This window comes from Pan troglodytes, chromosome 7 (genome assembly GCF_028858775.2).
Source record: "Pan troglodytes isolate AG18354 chromosome 7, NHGRI_mPanTro3-v2.0_pri, whole genome shotgun sequence".
In the NCBI taxonomy this organism is placed as follows: Eukaryota; Metazoa; Chordata; class Mammalia; order Primates; family Hominidae; genus Pan; species Pan troglodytes.
The window spans coordinates 151,685,730-151,709,291 of record NC_072405.2 but is presented as its reverse complement, the minus strand read 5'-3'; the positions used below and the strand labels follow the sequence as shown (position 1 = coordinate 151,709,291).

The 23,562-nt window shown below is 63.2% G+C and overlaps 1 protein-coding gene across 10 annotated transcripts in view; it reads right to left on the bottom strand.

Annotated features, from left to right (window-relative positions):
• The window catches only part of PTP4A3 (protein tyrosine phosphatase 4A3), a 47,014-nt gene that overhangs the window by 5,069 nt on the left and 18,383 nt on the right, over positions 1–23,562 (bottom strand). For 2 of the 10 annotated variants that reach the window (XM_063817409.1, XM_016959953.3), the window contains exons 2-5: positions 6,238–6,460; positions 5,507–5,671; positions 2,519–2,611; positions 601–731 (exon numbers count right to left, since the gene is read on the bottom strand). In XM_063817409.1, the coding sequence (XP_063673479.1) occupies positions 601–731; positions 2,519–2,611; positions 5,507–5,611 (329 nt within the window). In that variant the 5' untranslated portion in view covers positions 5,612–5,671; positions 6,238–6,460. Of the gene's footprint in view, positions 1–600; positions 732–2,518; positions 2,612–5,506; positions 6,461–6,852; positions 7,681–9,832; positions 9,983–17,769; positions 17,855–23,562 lie in introns of those variants that run through there. The other 8 variants (XM_063817408.1, XM_063817407.1, XM_009456040.5 and 5 more) reach the window with 8 other exon arrangements.

Below are 23,562 nucleotides of genomic sequence, written 5' to 3'. Positions count from 1 at the left end.
GGCACGGGGGCCCAAGGGGCCCAGACTCCCCCCTGCCTGAAGCTCCCCCATGGAGGCCACAGCCTCACAGCCCAGCCTGAGCACTGGGTCTAAATCCTGGCTCCCTCCTAGGCAACCTCTCTGTGATCTGCTGGGGGAGGGTTAAATAAGAGCTGGTGAGTGAAGCGCTAAGAGCCGGATCCACGCCTGCTATCAACTCTGCTCGCCTGGGTTTCCCTCTGCAGATGGGGGTGTCCCACTGGTCATGTCATCCGATCCCAGCTGTCATTCTTCCTCCCGTTCTCCCAGCAGGGAGTCTGAGGCCCCAGCTGTGTGTCGGGGGATCTTTGTGTCTGGAGAGGGGGACGGCGGCCCTTTCCTACACAAGATGTCAGGATGGTTTCAACCACAGCAGGAAGAAGTTGGGTTAGACTTTGGGAAGCACTTCCTCTCTGTGATGCTGGGAGAGGACCAGTCTGGGAGCCCCAGCACTAGGGGCATGGGCCTCCTGGGAAGGTCGCGTGGACGTGTGTTCAAGACCCACATCCAAAAGCGAGGCTGTCAGACCACGAGATGCCCAACCACCTGACATGGCGAGCCCCACCCCGCCCCGACACTCACCGGCCCAGGCCCGCCACGCAGTGCACAGCCACGCAGCTGCCAGGGGCCTCACAGAACTTGGCCTTCACCAGGCTCAGCCAGTCTTCCACTACCTTGCCGGGCGGGGGCGCCCCATCATCAAACGGCCAGTCCTACGGAGGGAACAGACACGAGGACCCCCAGCTGAGGGAGGGTAGAGAGGCGGCCCTGGGGCTCAGGCAAGGAAAGGGAGCTCTGAGAGGCAGAGGGTGCCAGGAGCCCACTAGGGTGGGGGCAGCAGACCCAGAGGGCACACAGGAGGGGCACAGCTTGCCTATGGGCACCCCATGGTGAGTGCTTCAGACTCCTCATCATTCCCCGTACACTGCAGCTGTCCCCTCCTCCAGGAAGCCTTCCTGGACCACCCCACCCCTTTCTGAATAGAGCCTGCTCGAGTCGCACAAATCCTAATCCCCACACCTGTCAGCCCGAGCTCTGGTTCTGGGGTCACAATCCCTCACGCCTGTGTGCCGGTGGCAGCCTGAGAGGTTTTGGGTCAGCTGGTGCAAAGGGTCTCATCCCCTGTGCTGGCATGCAAAGATGGCTGGCACATGCCACACACAGCCCAGGTGCCAGGAAGGACTGAAGACAGGGCTGTGGGGCGAGACAGGGCCCACATTTCCGAGGGCAGGACTCGAAACAGGCGGTTCCACCAGGCCCCGGCCCATTGTTCCTGGGGGTTAATTTGGTCTTGGAAGATGACCTGCGCTTCCCACTGTCCCGTCCCCCAGCGCCCTAGATCGGTGGGCAACGTGAGTCTTCCTAGGGGAGGGCCCGGGCCAGGGCGCTGCAGTAGGAGTGGACACGTTTCAGTCTTGGGAAGGCGGGTTCATGCAGGGACTGTGCCAGGCATGGGGCTGTCTGGTGCCAGGGAGAGCCCGCTGGGCCCACTGAGGCAGACACACAGCCCTCGGGGGCATCTCACCCCTCCCCAGCCTCCAGGCAGGGCAACTCCTAGAGACAACCGGTGTCACGGCTACTTACGTCTGACCCCAATCCCTCCCGCTGCTGTGGAAGGGGAGGGTGTGGGCGCACCCCGTGCGAGAAGCGGGGACATGCCTTTGCCTCCCATTCTTCCAAGCAGCCTCGCTTTGAGGTGAGGAACCCAAGGCTCGGAGTGACCTGGAGGGTCGCAAGGCTGGGGAGGGCAGAGGCGGGACGCAGCCCAAGGCCTGTCTGACCCCAAACCGCCAGCGCTGCCACCATTCCAAACCGCCAAGCTGAGGTCACAAAACTGCAACCCCAGCCAAAAGCAGAGTCCTGGGATGAAAAGCAGTGACTGAGGGGTGCTCCGCACTGAGACTGAGGCCCAGGCGCAGCTGGACAGGCCTGCACCAGGGGGGCAGTCGTCCACCCGGCCGGGGGTGGACCCCCCTGGGGCTGGCTCTGGGCCTGCGGCTGCTGTGGCCCACCCCCCAAGGATATCGCAGCAGAACCGCCCCACCCCCCGCCCAGACCTGGGTCCCCAGGGCCAAAGAAGCCGAGGAAACTGCCCAAGGGTCCTCCCCAGGAGCCTGCTGCCTGGCAACAGGGCCCCAGCCGCCCACGCAGCAAGACTGAGATGCACCCAAGACAGGCCCAGAGGAGGGCCTGAGACAGGCGGAGGAGCCCACCCGCCACCTTGGCCGATGCACCAAGCATGTGCCACCCCTACCTGGCGAGCCGTGCTGGCCCACCCTAGAGACAGAAAGACGGGTGCGCAAGGGTGACTTTCTTGAGGTCACACGGCCCAACACCCTGGCCTTCCCTTGATGTACCCAGACACACACGTGGCCCAGGCACAGACATGCCCAGGGCTGCCACAGGAGGGGCACCAAACCCTCTGCGCAGGCCCGGAGCCCCCCGCCCCACCCTCCCCCGGTGGCAGCAGTGACTAGGGTCCCTGTGGCGCACGCCTCACCACAACGGTGATGCCATCCTTCTCCAGCGGCGTTTTGTCATAGGTCACTTCACACACACGCACCACAGTGGTAGCCCCGTACTTCTTCAGGTCCTGTGGGTGGGAGGACGGAGGAGGTAGGGCTGGGCTAGGGCTGCAGGGCTCAGGGGGCAGGACCCACTCACCAGGGCTCCCAGGGCACAGCTGTGTCCCCCACAGTCACCCAGGACTTGGACATGTCCCCTCAGACCTCTCGGGGTGGAGCCCTGTCCCCTCAGTCCCCCGGGGCAGGGTCATGGCCCCTGAAGTCCCCAGGGAAGGGCATGTCACCCTCCAGCCAGGCAGACCCTGATGCAGTGAGACCCACCAAGAGTGGACTTCAGGCTCCACTACTGGTCGAGGTGGTATCTGGCTATGGAAGAGCCTGTCCTAGGTCCCTTGGGCCACCCAGCAGAGGCAAAGGTGTCCCCACCTACATTCACGGTAACTGGCAGCTGGGACCCCAGCTGCCCAGCACACCACTCCCTCCTCTGGGGTGCTCAGGACCCCAGATCTACCAGCAAGGACATTTCTTCCAGAAAAGCTATTGGGTCCCCACAGCAGGAACTGGACTCCCCAGCCCATGTGTGAGCCCCTGCATCCGAACAGCGACCCCAGCTGAGCCGCAGGGATGGGTCCAGTTTTTAGGGTCTAAGAGGGGCGGGCATCAGCTGGGGCGCCTCAGAGCAGGGAGGGTGGGCACCGCTCAGATGGCAGCCAGGAGGAAGCTGGGCCCTGTACGCCAGCAGAGAAGCCCCACACGACCAGGGAAAAGGTGGTGGTAGTTCACAGCCAGGCCGATATTTATACCCCCACTGCAGAGGATCCACTCCACAGGGGTCACGTGCGGGGGCTGTTCCCACCCCACCTGCTCTCGTAGCTATTTTGGGAGGGGTGAGGAATCAGCTGATGGGTCTTGCTGGTCACGGGACAGGGACCTGGAACACAGAGAGGCCAGCACCCAACTATCTGAGAATGCAGGGAGCAGGCAGGGTGCTGGGCTCTGTGGCCATGGGGTACCTCAGAGGCCCTCTGCACCCTCAGCAGAGGGAATGGCCACCCAGCCCAGGGCTCAGCCCTGGCCCTGGTCACAGGCTGAGCCCTTCCTGATCCTGGTCACACACTGAGCCCTGATCCTGGTCACATCCTGAGCCTTGATAGTCACACACCTCTGAGCCCTAATCCTGGTCACGTGCTGAGCCCCCAACCCTGGTCACACATTGAGCCCTGATCCTGGTCACATACCGAGCCTTGATCTGGGTCATACACTGAGCCCTGATCCTGGTCAGACACTAAGCGTTAACCCTGGTCACAGGATGAGCCCTCCCTAACCCTGCTCACCTACTAAGCCCCAACCCTGGTCACACACTGAACCCTGATCTTGGACACACACTGAGCTTCGACCCTGGTCACATATTGAGCCCTGATCCCAGACACACACCAAACCCTGACCCTGGTCACACACTAACCCCTGATCCTGGTCAAACACTGAGCCCCAACCTTGGTCACATACTAAGCGCTGATCCTGGACACACACTGAGTCCCAACCTTGGTCACACACTGAGCCCTGATCCTGGACACACACTGAGCCTCAACCCTGGTCACACATTGAGCCCTGATCCCAGACACACACCGAACCCTGACCCTGGTCACACACTAAGCCCTGATCCTGGTGAAACACTGAGCCCCAACCTTGGTCACATACTAAGCGCTGATCCTGGACACACACTGAGTCCCAACCTTGGTCACACACTGAGCCCTGATCCTGGACACACACTGAGCCTCAACCCTGGTCACACATTGAGCCCTGATCCCAGACACACACCGAACCCTGACCCTGGTCACACACAGCCCTGATCCTGGTCAAACAGTGAGCCCCAACCTTGGTCACACACTGAGACCTGACCTTGGTTACAGACTTAACCCTGATCCCAGTCATATTCTGAGGCCTCACCCTGGCCACTCACCGTGCTGTTCTCGCCAATCTTTCTGTAGATGCTGCTGTTATCTCAAGGGTCTCAGCTGCGAGAGGGACAGCCATCTTCTGTAGGGCACCTGGCTCAGTGTCCAGGGTCCAGGCTCCCTGATGGCAAGGTGCCCAATGCCTCCTGCTGCTCTACAGTTCTCAATGCCCTCTCACGCCCAAATCTGTTTCATTATGACAAGACCATGATGGCTTATCTCATGTCACAGGGGAAAGGACTCAGCCATAAATGACCCTGCACACAGCTGCAGCCTCTGACACAGCCTGGCACAGTCAGAGGCTCCGTCAACGACCCCGCACACAACTGCAGATGCTGCAAACGGCCCCAGGCCTGCAAACAGCAGGGCGTTCTGCAGAGGCCAGGCTCCTCCAGGAGGCCATGCAGGTCGCTCCAGACTCCACTCCCAAGAAAGCTTCTGTAAACACATCTCGTCCCATCTGCCAGGGTTGCCAGCGGCAGGCATCTCTGCTGCCTCTCCAGGGCACAGCAGTCCCTCCCTCCTGTGGTCAGCGCTGACCCTTGCTCAGTCCCTCCTCACACAGAGATCTGGGCCCTGAAGCCCCTAGTCCAGCCTGGTCTAACCTGAGGCCTCATCCAGAGCCCAGCAACATCTGGGACAGCAAAGGGCTCGGGAGGGCCCCAGCCCAAGCCACGGCTGAGCACGCACAGCCTGGTCCATGTATCCCCCTGCCTCACCCCCTGCCTCTATCCACACAGCGTGGAGTCCCTCCTATCACACGCCAGCCCCCTGCAGGCCTCCCAGGGGACCCCGTTGATCCCCCAACACCCTCAACCCCGACCCCCCGGGGCACTCCCATGTCCCTCCTCCAGGATCCTGTAACAGGCGACTGGGCTTTGCTCCAAGACTGTGAGCCCTGTCTGGCCAGCCGGGGCTGGGGACCCCTCTTGCGAGGCCTGAGGGCAGCTCAGCCGGGCTTCCCAGACACCTGGGCCACCTGCCTGCCACGCCTCCGTCTCCACTCACCTCAATGAAGGTGCTGAGCGTGGCGTTGGTGGGGTTGTGGGTGATGAGGAAGCGCATGTGTTTGTAGCTCACCTCCACCGGGGCCGGGCGGTTCATCCGAGCCATGGCGCCTCCCGACAGGCCCGGCAGGGCAGAAGGGACTGCAGAGAAGGCTGGGGACACGACCTGAGAAGTCCCCACACACCCCCAAAAAATGAGGAGAACGAGATCCCTGTGCTTGTCCAAGAGAAACGAGATTTAAAAACCCACCCCCATACCCCGCACAAATATTGTGCAAATACTTGGGTGTGGGGGAGGAAGCTGCCCACTGTTTGGATAATTAAAAAAGAAAACCCAACTCTTAAAAAAGAAAAGGAACAAAACAGCCCCCCCCCCCCACCCAACCAAAGTAAAGCGGGCAACTCCAACCTCCCGTCTCTCAGAGCTGGATAGTCATAAAGAGGCAAAAAATAAAAAGAACAACCAAAAAAGCTCAGCAAAGAAAACTTAAAAACCCAAAGTGAACCCGGCCGCCAAGCAGTGTCCAGAGCTGGACCCCACGCCGGGGGCGCCCTCTCCACATTGGTGGATGGGCAGACAGCCCCCTTCACTCAGAGGTGGGCCCCAAGCCCCCAAGGGCCAGAGAAAGAATGAACTTGAACTGAACCAACTCCAGCTGCCTTGGGCCAGGGGTCACGGGCAGTGGCCGTGGGGACAGCGGCCTCTGACGTGCGGGGCCTGTGTCACGTTACCCCATCGGGGTACGGTGAGTCCTGGAGTGGGGCAGGGGGCTCAGGCAGTAGAGCTGGCCCCAGGCTGGGCAGCAGAGGCCATCGGCAGGCGAGGGCAATGGTGAGAGCCAGTGGCGCGGGGACCCCTCAGCAGGAGGCACGGTGACCCTGGGCGCAGCAGTGCTTAGGGCTGGGCCCCGTGGCCCACTCCATGAACCCCAGGTGGGTCCACAGCACACAGCATCTGTGGGGAAAGACGAAGGAAATGAATAGAAAGGGATCACAGGGGGCCCCGCCTCCCACAAGGGGTTCATGCCTGTCATGAGCCTACAGTCACAGGCGACATCTCTCCCAGAGCCCTCCTCCTGACCATGCTGAGAGAATGACCCTTTTGGGTCTATTTCCTTATGTGGGAGCACAAGGAAGCACGGCTCCTGCCAGGACTGACCCAGGGCCCAGAGGCGACAGGGTAGCCACCACACAGCCAGCAGGGCATGACGGAGGACAGAGGGGACAGGGATTTTCAGGGACACAAACACCCCCGAGGACATGATGAACCCCAGCACACAGATGACAGATCCCTCTGTGGGGACAGAGGCCGAGTTCCTAAGAAGCCTGAGCCTGGCCCCTGCCCACCTGCTGTGATCTGCGGAAACTCCACCCCAGGACAGCTGCCCTCTCCTCTTCTGATTCTCGGCCACTGTGAACATCTGAGCCCAGGTGTCTCTGGGTGGCCCATCCTCAGGGAATGGGGGCCCAGGCACTCGGTCAGTGCTGCCAGCACAGGGAGGTGAGGGGCCTGGCCCCACACGCGGCCATGGGCCACCCTAATCGCCTCTTGCTTTCTGCAGAAAGTCTCCTGCCTGTCAGCAGCCCCCTGTCCACCAGTGTCCCCCCGCCACTGTGTCTCCACTGCTCACACAGGTCTCAGCCAGGCTCGGGGATAAACAGGCCAGCTCTGCCCCTCCAGGAGCTCAGGGAGGCGGGGACAGAACATGCCAATGGGCCAGCCATCAGGCACACATGCCAAGGTGGTGACAGCACAGGTGGCCAGGAGTGGGTTCACACCATGACAGGGCCCTGAAGAGGGGAGGCGGCAGGGGGGGCCACAGCAACCCAAGGCACCTCCACGCCTGCCTCTCTCCCTTTCTGGGTCTCATGACCCCAAAGCTCCCAGGCAAAGGGGTTCCAGGAGCACGCAGCCCCCTTCCCTCTCTACGGAAGGGCTGGGAGACCTTGAGCAAGGTGCCGGCCTCTTTGTTACCCCATTAGCACGATGAGGGGTGACACAAGTGACCCAAGCTGTATTTGGGCACTGCTGCTGAGGGGTCCCCGCACTGCTGGCCCTGGCTGTGACCCAGCTGTTAGCAGACTCTCCAGCCCCCTAGACTCAACCCAAGCCCGGCCCTGTCACTACTGCCTGCTACCCAAGGAAAGGCACTTCAGGGCCCCTCGCCCAGCAGAGCCCTCCATTCCCCAACCCACCCCCTCTCACCTGTGCCCCTACCCCAGCCCCAGCCCCAGCACCCCCTTCCCAGCTGCCCACCAGGCAGGCTGGGCCCTTGGAGCTTCAGCCCAGGTGCAGGTAGGGCTTGAGGCCTGGGCCCCTGGACTCAGAGGGTGGCTACCTGGGACAGTGGGCTCCTCCTTGCCTGCCCTCCACACCCTGGGTGGCAGCCAGCGCTCATGGGCTCAGAGCAGCCGCCACACCTCAGGCTCTGTCCACTGCATGGTTCTGGGAAGGTTAAAATGGGCGGTGGGTGCCAGGCGCAATGGCTCACTCCTGTAATCCCAGCATTTTGGGAGGCCAAGGCGGGCGGATCACCTGAGGTCAGGAGTTCAAGACCAGCCTGACCAACATGGAGAAACCCCATCTCTACTAAAAATAAAAAAATTAAAAATTAGCCAGGCATGGAGGTGCATGCCTGTAATCCCAGCTACTCAGGAGGCTGAGGCAGGAGAATCGCTTGAACCCCGGAGGCAGAGGTTGCAGTGAGCCGAGATCGCTCCATTGCCCTCTAGCCTGGGCAACAAGAGCAAAACTCCGTCTCAAAAAAAAAAAAAACCAGCGGTGGGGTGGGACCCCCAGAAGGAGGTAAAGGTGGAGACAAGGATACTGTCCCTGGTCCCACCAGTCCCCACCTTGCCCGACTGGAGGGAGCACAGGCTCTGAGTGTGGGTGAGGGAAGCCACCACATGCTAACAGCACACAAACACCTGGGTCCCTCTTGGGGCAGCAGGATGTCCCTGTGTGTGTGCACATGGGAGCCGAGCTCATGTTTACAGAAAGAAAGGAGGAAAAGCACCAGAGAAACCACAGTATTGGGCCTCTCCCTGAGGGGCTGACCAACCCCTCACACCTACAGCTGCCAGGGACCCGGGAAGACCCCACAGGCACCAGCACGTGGCCTGGACCTGCTGCCTAGTGGCCCTGCACAGGTCCTCAGGGCTGCAGGCTACTGGGAGGGAGGAGGCTCTGAACCACCCCACACTACCCCCCACTGAAGGCCTAAGGATGCCACACATCTGCCGGAATCAGGGGGTTAGCCTGGGCTACGCTCAGGGGTCACAGCCCAGGCTAGAATGGGGTTAGGGGTCCAGGGAGAGGCTGGACCAGGCTGGGCTGGGGTCTTGCCACACACCCCACTTGTCTCTGCAGCCTAGGGCCCCTACCCCTGCCCCAGGTGAGAGCAAAGCAACGATGCCCTGGCACCACTATGTGGCTCTGCCCTGCCTGGTGGCTGTCCCCCAAGGGAGAAAACCCCTCCATAACCACACACCCCCAGTGAGGTCACCAGGGAGGGCCCTGAGAGCAAGGGTTAAGGATCCCCAGGGATGGGCACTGAGAACTCCCTGAAGCCAAAGCCTCAGGCTTCCCATCTGCGAAATGGGGACAGGTTGCCCCTGCCTCCATGTGTCGTGAGTCGCTACCACCCCCACCAGGCCCGCGGCCCACAGCACGGGGACCCACTGGCAGCCGTGGCCCCTCCTTCCCTCCTGCTACCTCCTTCCCTCCTGCTACCAAGCCCTGCAGAACCCTTCCCAAGATCTGGCTCAGTCTCCTCGGGCCAGCAGGCCCAGAGCCCTCAGCTATTTCTCAAGACCCTTTAAGGGAGAGTCCATCCTTGTCCCCGTTTGCGAGATGAGGAAACAAGCCAGGGAGAGGGGAGAACATTCTCCACCGGGGCCACACCAGGCGTCCAGTTAACTGGGTTCTCTCTGGCTCAAATCTAGGAGGCAGGAACAACACGCAGCGCCCTGCACAGAAGAGGAAATCGAGGTTCAGGGAGGCTACCGCCCTCCTTCCCGATGGCACAGCAGGTTAAGAAGTTTGAATCCAGGCCCCGCTTCAGACAGGGCGCCCCCTGTGATTTTTGGGGGAGGAGGCTGGAGGCCCGGGGCTCCGCGGGTCTCAGGAGAAGTAAGCTGCGCGGCGGTCAGGGCTGAGGTGGGCGCTCTGGGGAGTCCCGGGGAACCAGTCGCGGGTGGGGTCGTGGTAAGGGGCGCGGCCCCCTCCCTGGGTGCCAGCGGGGCTCCCGCCCAGCCCTCCGGAGGGCGCCACCTCCTCCCCGGCGGGGCTGGGGTCCCGGAAGGTCTGGGTCCGCCGCGTCCCCACCTGCCAGGCTCACCCGCGCCGCAGGCGTCCCGCCGCCTCCATACGCGCCGGCCGGGCGGTGCCCACGGTGCTGGGCCCGGGTCGGGGCGCCGCCCCTCCGCCGCGGAGCCGGCTCCAGGCGCTGCCGCCACCGCCGCCTGCGGCTATTTATAGCGCCCGGGCGTCACGTGGGGGGCGTGACCGGCGGGCGACCCGGCTGCCGGGGGCTCCCACACCTGCCGCCTAAATATAGCCGCGCCCTGCCCGGGAAACAAAGGGGCCGCGCAGGGCGGGCGCGGGGAAGAGGAAGCCCGGCCAGGGAAGGGAAGTGCGGGGCGCGGCGAGGGCCGGGGGCGCTGCCGCCCGGGACCCCTCCTTCCTCCCGCCGGCCGGCCCAGCGCCCTCTCCCGGTGCGCGCCCTCCCTAGAACCTCGGAGCTCCCCCTGGCCCCCTCATGGGGCTGCACGGGCCTGTGGGCTGGGGGTCCGGAGGGCAGGAGCCACCGGGCCGCGCTCCTGGTGGGGAGGCCTGGACGGAGCGCGCCCAGCTTTGGAAATGGAAATGCGGCCCCGCCGTGCAGGTGCTGTCCTGCACCCTGAGGAGGAGGGCGCCCGAGTCCCTCCAGTTCAGACCCCTCCTGCCCAGCCCACCAGCCCCACCGCCCGGGCACTCCTCCATGAATTTACTCAGCACCCACCGTGCCAGACACTGCTGTCCCCTCACTTAATCCTCACGACCCAGCTGTGGCTGGCTACGCTGGTCTCTCCTAGCGTACTGGTGAGGAAACTGAGGCACTGCAATGAGGAACACCCTGAGGTAACACCGGCAGGCAGGATTCAGCCAGGCGGCGGGCTCCACAAACTCTGAGGCTCGGCACTGATGCCCCCTCTTCCAGGAAGCCCTCCCAGACCCTCTCAAGCAAATGCCTCCCTGCGACTCCTGGCTCTGCCTCCTGGGAGCACTGTGCCGGGAACTCATGTGCTCCCCAGACTATGAACCCCAGGGATGCAGCTGGCATCACCGCCCACTCTGTGCCCGCCCTGGCCACCCAGGGCCCTCAGAGCAGGGTGGAGCGGCACGGGTGGTACCCCCAGCACGGGGTCCCTGGAGGTGTGGCCTTGCTTGCAGCTCTCTAACAACCTGGTCCCTGCAATCTGAGGTCATCAAGGGGCCCAGCTGAGAGCACGACCCCCCCTCCCCCTGCCAGGCTCTCCCCACCCACACTTCCAGAAAACATCACCATCAGCCTGGCCCAGCTGTGCCGGCAACCCTCGCCTCCTCCCACCTCCAGGTGGGCAAGCAGGCTGGGGAGCAGAGGACAGAAGGGCTGTGCCCAGTCTGAAGGGCCCCATGGGAGCCTCCACCCAAGGGCACACCAAGCCAGGTAGCCCTGCCTGCCAGCTCATGGACCCCCAAGGGTGTGAGCTCCCTGGCAAGGACACCCACCCACGTGGGTGCACCCAGCTCCACAGGGAGACGCTAGGCTCTGACTCCTGCCCAGTGCTCTCAGCTCACCACTTCCAGCAGCGTCTCCCTGAAGGTTGAAGGCAGGAATGGGTCAGCTTCAGGGACTCTGCCCCACCAATCTCCAACCTCAGCCACTTTCTAAGGATACCAGGCTAGACACTGCATTCCACAAGCAAGACACACACCTGCCACACTGCACTGACAAACCATAACAGCACAGAGAAGCTGAGCAACCCTTCTGAGTCACACAGCCAGAAGGCAGAAGAACCACATTTGGAGCTGGGTCTTGCTGCCCCCGAGACCCTGCTTATCCCCCACCCTAGCCCTCTGGGAGAGAGGACCTCTGGGGTAAGCTGCTCCTGCCCCCCAGCCTCAGTTTTCTTATCCATAAAAAGGGGTCTCAGAGTGAAAGTTCCCATCAAGCTCTGTGAGGCTACAACCAGACAGAGCCCATTGCCTCTGACGCTACAAAAGTGGACCCCGGCATCCTCATCACCCCCACCCGGGCTCCACCCCCTTGCCTGGGGCCCTCTGGCCGGGCCTGGGGGGCACCTGCTGCAGCTGGCACAGCCCCAGGCCTTTCGGAGAAGTCTATTTATAACCAGGCAGGAGCCGTTCCTGGAATCCTCCCAGAGCGGGCCCAAGTCCGCCCATTGCTAGGGGGGCCAGGAGGGGAGACCCAAGCAGGCCAAGCCCACGCTTGATGCACTAGGACGCCTTCCCGGACTCCTCCAGGCCCCTGCACTCGGCAGCTCCAAGGGCCCAGCCTCCTCACTGCCACATCCCCCCATGCCATCCCATCCCCTCTCCCCACCCCACCCCACACCCTCTCCCCACCCCACCCCAGTCCCCACCCCACCCCACCCCCTCACCCCACCCCACCCCCTCTCCCCACCCCGCCCCATCCCCTCTCCGCACCCCACTCCATCCCCTCTCCCCACCCCACCCCACCCCCAATCCCCACCCCACCCCATCCCCTCTCCCCACTCCACCCCATCTCCTCTCCCCACCCCACCCCATCCCCTCTCCCCTTGTTATGTGTCCTTTAGAGTAGCGTTTCACAGGCCCCAGGGAAGGCATCCCAACTGGAGGAGGGCTGAGAGATCCTCAGTTTCACCCCACCTCCCACACAGGCCCTGGCACCAAGAGGGCTCCCACTTGTTTGTGGAAGGAACAAATGACCCAACATTGTGGGCAGACGTCCAGATCTGGGACACATCCAGAACCCCTCATGGAATCTCGACCCCTGAGGCCTAGAGGAACCTCAAAGGTCACCTATGCCACACCTAAGCACCAGCTTGCACACCTCTGGTGATGGGGACCTCACTACTCCTTAGCAGCCCTCGTGCCCTCCGCCTCCAGGCAGCCTCCCAAGCTGTTGGTCCCAGGCCCCCCGTCTCTGGTGCTTCTGAGCACTCATTGCAGGGACGGGGACCAGCAGGAGGAAAGCCCCTGAGCAGAAGCCCCAGGATGGCAGGTGATCTGGAGGGTGGGAGGTCAGGGAAGGCTTCCTGGAGGAACCGGCCAGTGGGGAGGCAGGCATGCTCCTGATGCCTGGAGTCTCACATCAGGCTTGACCCACTACCCCGACTCCCTGTGTGACCCTGGGCCAGTGCTAGCCCTCTGGGGCCCATGGCCGCCTTTACAAATAGAGACACTGCCAGAAAGGAAAGCCACCTTCCGAGATGGTGCCAGCTCCAAGCCAGTCATGGGGTGCCTGGCTGCGGCCTGGAAGCAGAGCTGTTGGGCGCCGGCTCGGGTTCTACCCACTGGGCATCTACAGACGACTGTGGGCTCCAAGGACATGCCCCTGTGCTCAGCTGCTGCCCGTCCAGGCTGCACACAGCTTTAAGAGTGCCTCCTGGGGCATTTCGCGAACTTGCCAACCCAGGAGGCCTGCCCTGCTCCTCCTGAAGCTGCTCACATGCTGCCAGCCACCAGCAGTGCCCAGGCAGGCCACAGTTCCACCACAGACCTGGGGGCTGTAACCACTGCTTCCACAGGCAGGCGGGTAGGTGGGCACCTGGTGAGAGCATGGATGAGGCCATGGGGCTCCACTCAGGCTGCCACTGGGCCCCAGGCACCCAGCATCAGGCAGGCAGCAGGTGATGCCCGCCAAGCACCAGGAGCCTCCCAAATCTGTGGCCACTCAGGCCCTGCCAGGCCCACCCGGAGCCTCCCAACCTCCAATGGCACCAGGAGAACCACCCAGGTGATGGGTAGAAACCTGACCCCAGGAGGTGCTTAATACCACACTATGGCCTGCTGTGATGCCCAATCCCAACCCAGGACTCAGACCCCTACCCCCATAGCCCAGCGCCAAGCCCCAGCCCTCTCCACCTGGACTCAGCTCGGCCAGCCTCACCCTTGTGGGCCTGGACCGTTCCCTAATGGGACCTGGGATGCCAGAAGAAAGGAGCAAGGAAGGACAGGTGGCAGGGGGAGGAGGTAGAAGAGGGGGACAGTCACAGGGAGGGGTTCTGACCCCACTCACAAGGTGGCAGCAAACCACGGCAGTCAGGACTGGGCTCTGGGCTCATAGGGCCTAGGGTCAAGCCCAGTGCTGCCTGTGACCGTTTCTCCCCTCTGAGCCCTGGTTCCCCACCTGTAAAAGGTATGGCAAGCCCTGGCTCACCGGGGTCTTGAGGGGTCGAGGGGACAAGGGGACAGTGGACACTGACAGCTGGAAGACGGGGCCTCTGGCAGCAGCTCAAATGAGGAAACTGAGGCACGGCCAGGGGAAGTGTGACTCCCAAATGTGGCCATGCAAACCTTCACCCCTTCTGCCACCCTAGAAGCCCACCTGGTGGCAGAACAGGTAGGGCATCTTCCCTGCCTGGGGGCGTGACACAGCCAGGCCCCCCTCCCAACTCCCCTCACCCTGCCCTTGTCATTCCCCCAGCACCCCAGCCCCCCACCTGCCCTTCCTGGGGGCTGGGATGGGGGTGTCAGTGCTTGGAAAGCATCCCAGCAGCCACTGCCAGCCAGGCCACCTGTTGACACTACACGGTGCCACACTCCGGCACATAAGGCCTGCATCTTGGGCTGCCTGCCCTGCACAAAGCCCACCACCCACCTCCCCATCCCTGCAGGGGGCGTCCTGCCCTCTACACTGCCCTGCACCCTCCTGAGGCTCAGCAGTGCCTCTGAGCCTCCCCTACTCCCACCCTGGACCACAAGACTCCCACCAACGAGGACTGGAGACCAGGCATTCATCCATTCATTCATCCGTTCATTCATCCAATTTGACAAATATGTATTGAGCACCTTCAAGGGCCAGGTGCTGGGCTAAGCTTGGGAGATTCAGGAAAGAAATGGACAGAAACAGCACACAGCCTGCCCACCTTCCCCTGCCCTCCCAGGTGGGGCTGCCCAGCCACCCCTCCACCCCCTGCCCTGCCAAGCTGCCTCCCAGACTCCCCGGGCGGGTGAGCCAGGTAATGACAATATCGTGAGTTTCCAGGGAGGGGTCCAGGGTGCCCACATGCTGGCATCTCTACTGAGTCGGGGGTCACTTCCTCCCTGGAGCCAAGCCACTTGGTTCCTCAAAGAGACCCCATGCCAACCTGTGCCTCAGTTTCCCAGGCTGTCACAAACAGGGTTAGAATGTAGGATGCCTGGCTCACAGCGGAGACACCGCCACGGCAGGCAGATCAGGACCCAGGGCTGTCAGGCCTCCACTCCCCCTACTGTCCCCAGCCATCGGCCTAGCCAAGGCCTCCACAAGCTGCCTCCACAGGGCTGCCCACCTCCCCTCCAAGCCCACCCTTACAAGCCCCCTCCCCACCTCCCAGCCTGGGTCATGCTCTCCTGGGAACACCACCTCCTCAGGGGAATCTTCACTACCTAGTAACAGCCACTCCCTGCACCTCGGCTTCCTCCTCGGAGATAAATGAATCAGGTCATGAAAAGTGCTCAGAATAGTGCCTAGTGCTGCCTGCGTGGCCCCTGTATCCCCAAACCCCAGAAAGGATGCCACCCCTTCTCCTCTGGTCTTGGTCTGGGTCCAGCGAGGAATGGGCCACCCAGGCCTGGGCATCCTCCGAGGCCACAGTGAGCCCCTGGCCGCTGCCTCCCTGACCCCTGCCTCGCTGCGGGCCCAGGTCTCAGGGCCTGTCACCCATGTCATTATGCCTTCTCCTTGTCAATGTCCCTGACACCCCCAGGCAGCTCAGGACCCCAACCAGAGAACCAAATGGGAGAGCACAGATCTGCCTCCAGAGGGCCACCGCTGGGCCAGCCCTGCTTCCACCATCGAGGCCCCAGGGGCCCACTGGTCTCCCCACCTGATTGGGGTCTCTAGTCTACCACCCCTCCTGTCCCCCACCCCACCCAGCCAGCCAGCCCAGCCTCCTCACCAGGACACGCATCCTTGTCTCTGAGGGCAGCTTGGTTGAGGTTTGGTAAGTGTGCAGCCCACCTCCAGCCCAGACTAGACTTGGGGTCAAGAGCCCATGTCAGCTGCCCACCCACCCGGCAAGCCACCCCCCTACAGCGAGGCCTGGCACAGGATTGGAGACACAATGGTGGCCCCCACCCTGCTGCTGCTCACATACCTTCCATGGCTCCCTATGGCCTACAAACCAAGTACCGGCTTTTCAGCCTGGCCCACTGGCCCCTCTGCCCTTGCCTCCCTCACAGGTGAGGAGGGGGAGGGATTGTAGGAGTCACACCTCCAGGCACCCTCTTCTCTCTGCCCAGAATGTCCCAGGACACACCTCCTCATGCTCAAGACCAGACCAGAGTCCCTCCTCCTCCAGGAAGCCTGCAGGTACCCTCAGTGCCTGGGTCTCCCCTATCACGTTTCCATTCATACGTGTACCTGCCAAACACCCTCTGGGCTCCAGACCCCATGATAGGTGCTGGGTGGGGGTCAGGGGTGAGCAAACCCCATCACCCACACTCAGAGGGCACTGGTTGGTCAGTGGGGGCGGGGGGACACACACTAACCAGGCAAAGGATTATGGCAATGGGAAGTGGCATGTGACCCACAGAACCATTGATTCCCATCCCTCCTGTGATTGCTGGGGGGAGCAACCACGGAGGCCTCTCTGAGGAGGTGGCCTTCAGGCAGGGTAGGATCCTCCCAGAGGGTGGTATGGGCTCCCAAGGTGGGGAATGTACCAGACTCTCCACTGAGCCCCACGAGCACAGCACACATCAAGTCTGTCCCCACTGGCATCTCAGAGCCCTTTCATGCCCCATGTTCCATCACCCCCGCCCCCATGCGTGATGTCACCCCCACCACAGACCCAAGCCTATGAGCCCCATTTGACACAGAGGCCGGCCGGACGGGGCAGAGCCGCGGGAAACCAGGTTTTCCAGTGCTAAGCCCAGGGCTCCTTCTCTTCCACCCCAGCAAATCCTGAGAGCTTTAGGTGTTCAAGCCCAGGGGAGGCTGACCACACGCGGGCAGCCTGCAGAGCAGCCGAGCAGATGGCAGGAGACTCACGCCTGGACTCAGCCACTGCACCCCAGGCCAGCTTCTCAGATCCTCAACTCAGCCAGGGACTGGCCAACCAACCCAGAAAGCCACTGAGACTTCAGACCTCACAGGGATGATTAAAACCCAAGAGCAGATGACCACCTAAGCTGCCATGTGTTAACAGTAATTGTGACATTTGCCACATATTGGGAACCTGATTTTTGACAGAGCCTGATGATTGTCGGGGTCAGTAGGTCCTGAGTCTCCGCTGCTTATTGGGTGGGGAGCTTCTGCGGCTCTGAACCCCCGCTGACGTGCCCTGCACAGCGGGGTTCAGGAGCCTCCCCGGCTGCTGTGAGGATGAGGAGGTGAAGCTGGTCCACACTCCGGTGCGGGCGAGAGTCGAATCCGCTCTAATGGCCATGCCAACCACGGGGCCGCGTGGCCAGGTTCCGGTCCCACGGCACCTCCAAGGGCACCTGTGTGACTGGGGTGACCCAGGCAGCCCTGGTCCACCCTGCCGTCCTGGAGTGACCGCTCACAGGACCTCCTTTAGTGACAGAGTGATAAGGGACAAACCATGCGGCCACTGCGTGATGACTCTCAGCTGTTAAGACAGGCCACGAGCAGAGGGGATCGGGAGCTTTCTCCTCCGCAGAAGAATCAGGTTGACCCCCACCCCTGGACCCCCACCCCCGCCTCCGGATGGTGCGGCTGGGAGTGGAGGCCAGACGTCAGCGATTTCGGGACCCAGCTCGAAGGGCCGGCCTCCGCACCGACGCGCACACCGAGGCCGGGGCATCGCCACGTGGGGTCTGAGGCAAAGAGCCCAAGGAGAGCGGGGTCCCGGCGCCGCTGTTCGGGGGAGCCCTGGAGGAGGCGCCCTGGAGGAGGCGCTTCCGCCACCAGGGCGGCGCCCTCGCCCACCCGATCGACTGCACGCTCAGGCCCAGCGGCGCGCGTGCGCGGAAGGCAGGGTTCCCCACCCCCACCCCGACCCCTCGCGGGCCCCTCTCCCTGGTCTGTCCCACGTCCCGGGCCCGCCAAAGCCAGCGCAGACACTCACCCGGCAGGCCGGTCCTCCGCGCTCCGAGTCAGCCGAGCCGCGCCGCGGCCTTTATCCCCGCCTGCGCCGGCCCTCCCCGCCCCCGCGCCCCCCTCCCCTGCCCTGCCCTGCCCGCTCCACTCCACTCGCTCCCCCCTCCCCACGCCTTCCACTCCCCTCCCCGCACCCCCACCCTCACCGACCCTCTGACCAACCCCCCCCTCGCCCCCGGCCCCTACCCCTCTCCCCGCCATGCCCCCTAACCCTCTCCCCGCCACGCCCCCTACCCTTCACCACCCCCGCCCCCTGCCTTTTACCCCCTCGCCCCGCCCCCTGCCCCCTGCCCCCCCGCCCCGCCCCCTGCCCCCGCCCCGCCCCGCCCCCTGCCCCCGCCCCGCCCCCTGCCCCCCGCCCTCCGCGCAAGTCAAAAGGGCCCACCCGGAGTCATGTGGGAGGCGGGGGCGCGGGGCTGGGCACTCCCCCGAAGGATCCCGGAACGCTCCGGCTGGGGCCTCGAATAGGGACTGGGGCTGCAGGGTCCCAGGGCTGCGGCGGGCACCCTGGTCCCGGCCAGAGGGCAGGAGGGTCCCTCCAGCGCTGGCCTGGGCTCTGGGGCCCACGGGGGACAGGGCAGTCCCTAGGGCCCTGTAACAGTGGGAGCGAGCGGGAGGGGGCGGGAGGGGGATGGCGCACGGAGACCCAGGCCCTGTAGTTGGGGTGGGGAAAGACTGGGGGCTGTCCAGGGCTCCGGCCTGTCTCCCCACTGCCTGCTGCAGGCTGGGAAGAGGGTCCCAGGGCGCGTTCCTTGCTGCGCTGGAGGGAGCCTCACTGCATCCCCACCACTCCCACCTGCCCACACAGAAGGGCCCGGACCCTGCAGCCTGCCCCGGCTTCACTCCCAGGTGGCAGCCCTGGGCTCAGCAGGCCCTCACTTCATCCTTTTGTCCCCATTTCCTCCAGGAGGAAGTGCAGGGAGACAGGGGAGGCGACTTAGGGGACCCCACCCAGGCCCCCCGCCACCCACACCCAACCCCCACCCCACATACACAACTTCTAACATAGTTCCTTCCGCAGGAAGTGGGAACTCCACCAGTGGAGGAGGGGCTGTTCCTGCAGTCCAGGGCCCGGGTCACTTGCCCCTCCCCCATCAGGATGCTGCCCTAGGCCTGGTGATATCAGGAGGGGGCGGAGCCCTCGTACCTCACCCTGGAAAGGATGAGGGGGGGTCTCTCAGGCCAGCCCAGCCCCCAGGACTCTACCTCCTGGGGCAGAGAGCGGTCACTAAGAAGTCCACCCTTATCCCTGCTCCCCCCAGCCACCAAGACAGCTGCCCCATAACTCACCACCCCCTGCCTAGGCACCCGATCTACCTGTGCCAGTCTGGGGCTGCCCAACAGTCACTACCCCCCCCAGCCCAGGGCTCTTCCCAAGCTCAGTGCCCGCATTCTCCTCAGCCGCCTGCCCGAACCTCTCCTGCTCCTCAAGACCCCGGCCAGGTGCAGAGACTCACACACCTGCCACCAGGCTGCTGCTCCCACGCGCCCTCTGTCTGGCTGCCCTTCTCTCTCCCTACCGGGCCACCTCTTCCAGCCTCCCCGTGAGTGAACCTCCCCTGCCCCAGCCACCTTCCACCACTACAGTCCCAGAAGCCAGGTCTACCTGGAGTCACCCACCAGGCTGGGCCCCCAGACCCTAGGGCCACACTCGGCCCCTTTTGATCTCCCCATGGGAGGATACAAACCTCAGGGGATTATTGTACACAAATGGCCTAATGTCCAGCGAGTGGACAGGACAGCTCCACAATAGCAGGCCAAGTCAGTGGCTCAGACAGGACTCCCAGTCCAGTGCTCATGCCTCACCTCCCAGGATGACTGAGAAGCCAGTGTGGAAACCGCCCAATGGGAAGCTCTGGCAAGCACACACACTGACCTGCATACACAGAGATGTGTGCTCACGTGCACACACACACAGACACGCCACAGAAACAGATGACCAGATCAGATGCCTGTGCCAGGAAGATGGCCGGCACATTGCCCCGCAGCAGTCCAGCCCCACGACGCCCACCAGAGCCTCCAGGGACACCATGAGCCCGAATCCTCCATGTCTTCCTGTCCACACAGCATCTTTACACCATGAGCCCTGCATCCTCCATGTCCTCCTGTCCACACAGCATCTTTCATCTTGCCTGGAAGGCCTCTGCCCAGGCTGGAAGGAGGATGGCACAGCCACACCAGCTGTGGACCAGTCACTGCCCTCCCTGCGGCAACCCTGACCCATCTTGGAACAGACACAGCTGGACTCCTGAGTGTTTCCAAAGCCATGGCGTCTGTAACATGCAGGTTCCCAGGCCACACCCAGACCAGGTGCCCCACTCACATGCGCACATGTGGCCCCGCCTTGCCCTGGGCAGGAGGGAGCCGTGTTCTGACGGCCCTAACCCTCCCTGCCCCCAGCCTCCCACCCCAGAGCTCTGTTATAACACACCTGCCAGCAGCAGCTTCCGTTAAGAGCCAGTCGCTCTGGAGTACGGGGTGTTGGGTCGGAAATTGTGCGGCTCCAGGATTCCAGACAGGAGGAAGCCCACATGAAGCCTGCCCTGGCCCTGGCATTAGGCCTGCATGCCCACGGTCCTGCTGCCTTCCTCCTGGGCCCCATTTAGCCAGCGCCATGCCACCCACATCCAAGGCCCCTGAAGGCCAGTACCCAGAAGTGGGCATGGTGTCCCGGAGGGCATGGAGTTTCATTCGGAGCTCACAGCCTCTGAGAAGGAGCCTCTCCCCGCCCCAGTCCCTGAGGCCCTGCCAAGAATGCAGAGGCCCCCAGCAGGCCCAGAGGAGGCCCCTGATCTGGCCTCCCGGAGAGTTCAGGGCCTCCCTGGCACACCAGGCACAGCCCCTACCCCTTCTGTGCCACACACCAGTGGACCCTCAGCAGACACAGCTGACTCCAGGGCAGGAACCGACCCCCCAAGCTCTCCAAGGGTCCGCATGGCCTGATGGTCCCTCCTGCTGGCCGGAGGAGGCTGCCCAGGAAGGTCCTCACCCACCAGCATCAGCCAGAGGCCCCAAAGTGGTCCACAACAGGGGAAGGGCATGAGGCCAGCCCTGAGCCCACTGGGCCTGGCTGAGCCTCCACCCCAGGTGCCCCCTGGGAACTGCGAAACCATCCCGTGCATGCTGTGTGCCTCTGGGCCCCTCTCCTGAGCTCCCAGACCTTGTTAGTCACCCGCACAACATGGCACAACATGGGAATTATGAATCCATCACCAGATGAGAACACACAGGAACTGCCCCTGGCAGTGCCCACAGAGTTGTCGCAGAGGCTGAGAGGGCAGGGTGGGCAGTGGGCGCGCTCGCTGTGGGAGGGCTCAAGCTAAGCCTGCTCTGCAGAAAGGATCCAGAGTTTGGCTGAATTCCATGTGCCTGCCTGGATGGAGCCAGGCCTTGGGCCCACAGGCCCTCTCCACGGAGAAGAGGCCATGGCTCCTCCTCGGGACCCCTGGACCATCCAGGGGACAGGGCCCTGAGGGCCATGAGCATGCAGCCAGCACTAGGCAGGCAGGCAGCCCCTGCTTGCTGTTCCTGGCATGCCTGACCTGGCATGCCTGCCCAGGAGCAGAGTCACACCCCACCCAGCACCTTCACGGGAACAGGAGTTCTGCCCTCTAGCAGGAGAGCCAATCCCTCACGCCCACCCAGCCGCCCGTGCTCACTTGGGAGATGGGGAGCTGGGCTGGCCTGTTCCTCCACAGTGGGACCCTGTCAGCAGGGTGTCCAGGAAGCTTGTGGTCCCTGAGGGTGGCTGGACCTTGGGGCCACTTCCACCATACCCAGACGCCCTGGGCAGGGCAGCAGGCATGTACACCCCTGCTGTGTCACAGAAAAGGAAGAGCCCACGCTTAGCCACTGCCAAGCGCACCACCCCCATATACCCATGACGCCCCTCCCTGAACCCAGTGTCCAGTCCCATGGAAGGCGGAGAAGGCCCAAGAACCCCTCTGTGTAGTGGCCTCGCATGGTGCCCTCAGCACAGGCAATGCCCATGTCCGTCCTCAGAGCAGTCCTGGAAGGTGCCCATCACCCCATTTTGTGGATGAGTAAACCGAGGCTCAGGCTGTGCAGTCAGCGAGAGCTCTGAGAGGCTGAGACAGGATTCAGGGCCTACCCAGGGTGGGCACTTTCTCTGCATTTTCTTTTTAAAACAGCCAAGCCCTACACTCCATGTCAGCCCCAGCGGGCACGGTCACCCTGTGCTCAGTCCCTGGGATCCCTTCCTCTGTGCCACCCAGGGCCCGTGGGGTCAGGGGGACAGGAAGGGGGATCGAGATCATGGAGCTAGCCAGGGCCACTGGCCAAGGCTCTAGTGGACGCACGTCAGAGGGGCCTGAGGAACCGCGGGAAAGAGCTCTGACCTGGCCTCGGGAGGCCACGTCCAAAATAGCCAGCCCCGCACGGTGAGGGGACTCAGCCGGCATGCACGTAGGCCTCTTGGCCCCAAGCGCTGCCAAGCTGGCTGCAGAAGGTCACAGCTATTTCTGGGCTGGCCCGATGGTGAGACGCAGCCTGGCACCCCCAGAGCCAGTGCACACGGCGCCACTGAGGCCCAGCGGGATAGGGCTACCCACAGGACACACGGTGGAGGGGCTGGAGGGGCCCGCAGGTTCCCCATGGTGCCTAGATCCTACTGGGGGGACCAGTGCTGATGGCCTTTCCTCTCTGAGCCATCTCCCTCCCAAAAAGCACGTGCAGTGCTGAGTGGATTAGTTTCATAGTCACACCACTGGCTTTTACAGGCCACCAACACATGCCAAGCCTTGTGCTGGGCACTTGGGTTGACAAAGAACAAGACCTCGTCCCTGAAACAATCAAGAGGGGGCAGAAAAAGCGGGGCTCGGCCACTGTCTTCAGCTCCTGTGACCCTGGCATACAGGAGGAGGGTGGTTTGTGGCAGGGAGGCTGCTAGGCACACACAAGTCCACCCCATGCACACAGAGGTGCCCCACGCCTCGCCAGCCCACAACGCCAGTGCTGCCAGCACTGACTCGGGCTCCATCTACCCTAGGTCTTGGCCTTCCCCATCTGACAAATGGGGAACCTGAGGCTCAGAGAGGGTGCGAGACTCAGCCGGTGACCCCAGCTCAAAGCTCAGCTCAAAGCCAAGGCAGGTGGGTTCTCTGGGGTCCAGGGGAGGGGACAGCTCCTTTCCACCCCCGAGGCCTGGCCATTGCTCAGCCCATGGTACAGGAACAGGGCTGTGTGACCTGGTTCCCCTCCTGGCTCCCCATTGTGAGCTGTGTGATGGGTACATCCCTCAACCTCACTGTGCCTCGGTGTGCTCATCTGTAGCATGGGTTCGCTGGAAGGCTGTCCTTCATGGACCTGCCCTTGGTGTTCTCCTGGGATCGGAGGGACATTACCCTTTCCAAGAGGCCTCGCCTGAGTCCCTGGAACACTGGCACTTTGCCAGGTACCCACAGGGCTGTGAGGACACCGAGCGCCCCAAGAAGACCACAGTTCCCAGCAGGTGCCTCAGAACCCTCAGGGGAGCCTGCGTGGATGGGGCTTCTTCCCCGCAGGGCTTCTTAAAGCCCCTGTTCCTCCACAGATGTGGGGACCTCAGAGCCAGGCAGGTGGCCAGCAGGGCATTTCTGGAATGTTTTTGAAACCAGGCACTAGCAACAATGGTGCCTCACCGAACCCCACCTTGGCAACTCCAGATTGGGCCAGCCCCACTCCCCCAGTCTGGCTGGGAGCCTGGGGGCCGGGGCCTCCCGACTCCTGCCTGTCTGTGTGGCTGTGGGCACTTCTGTGATCC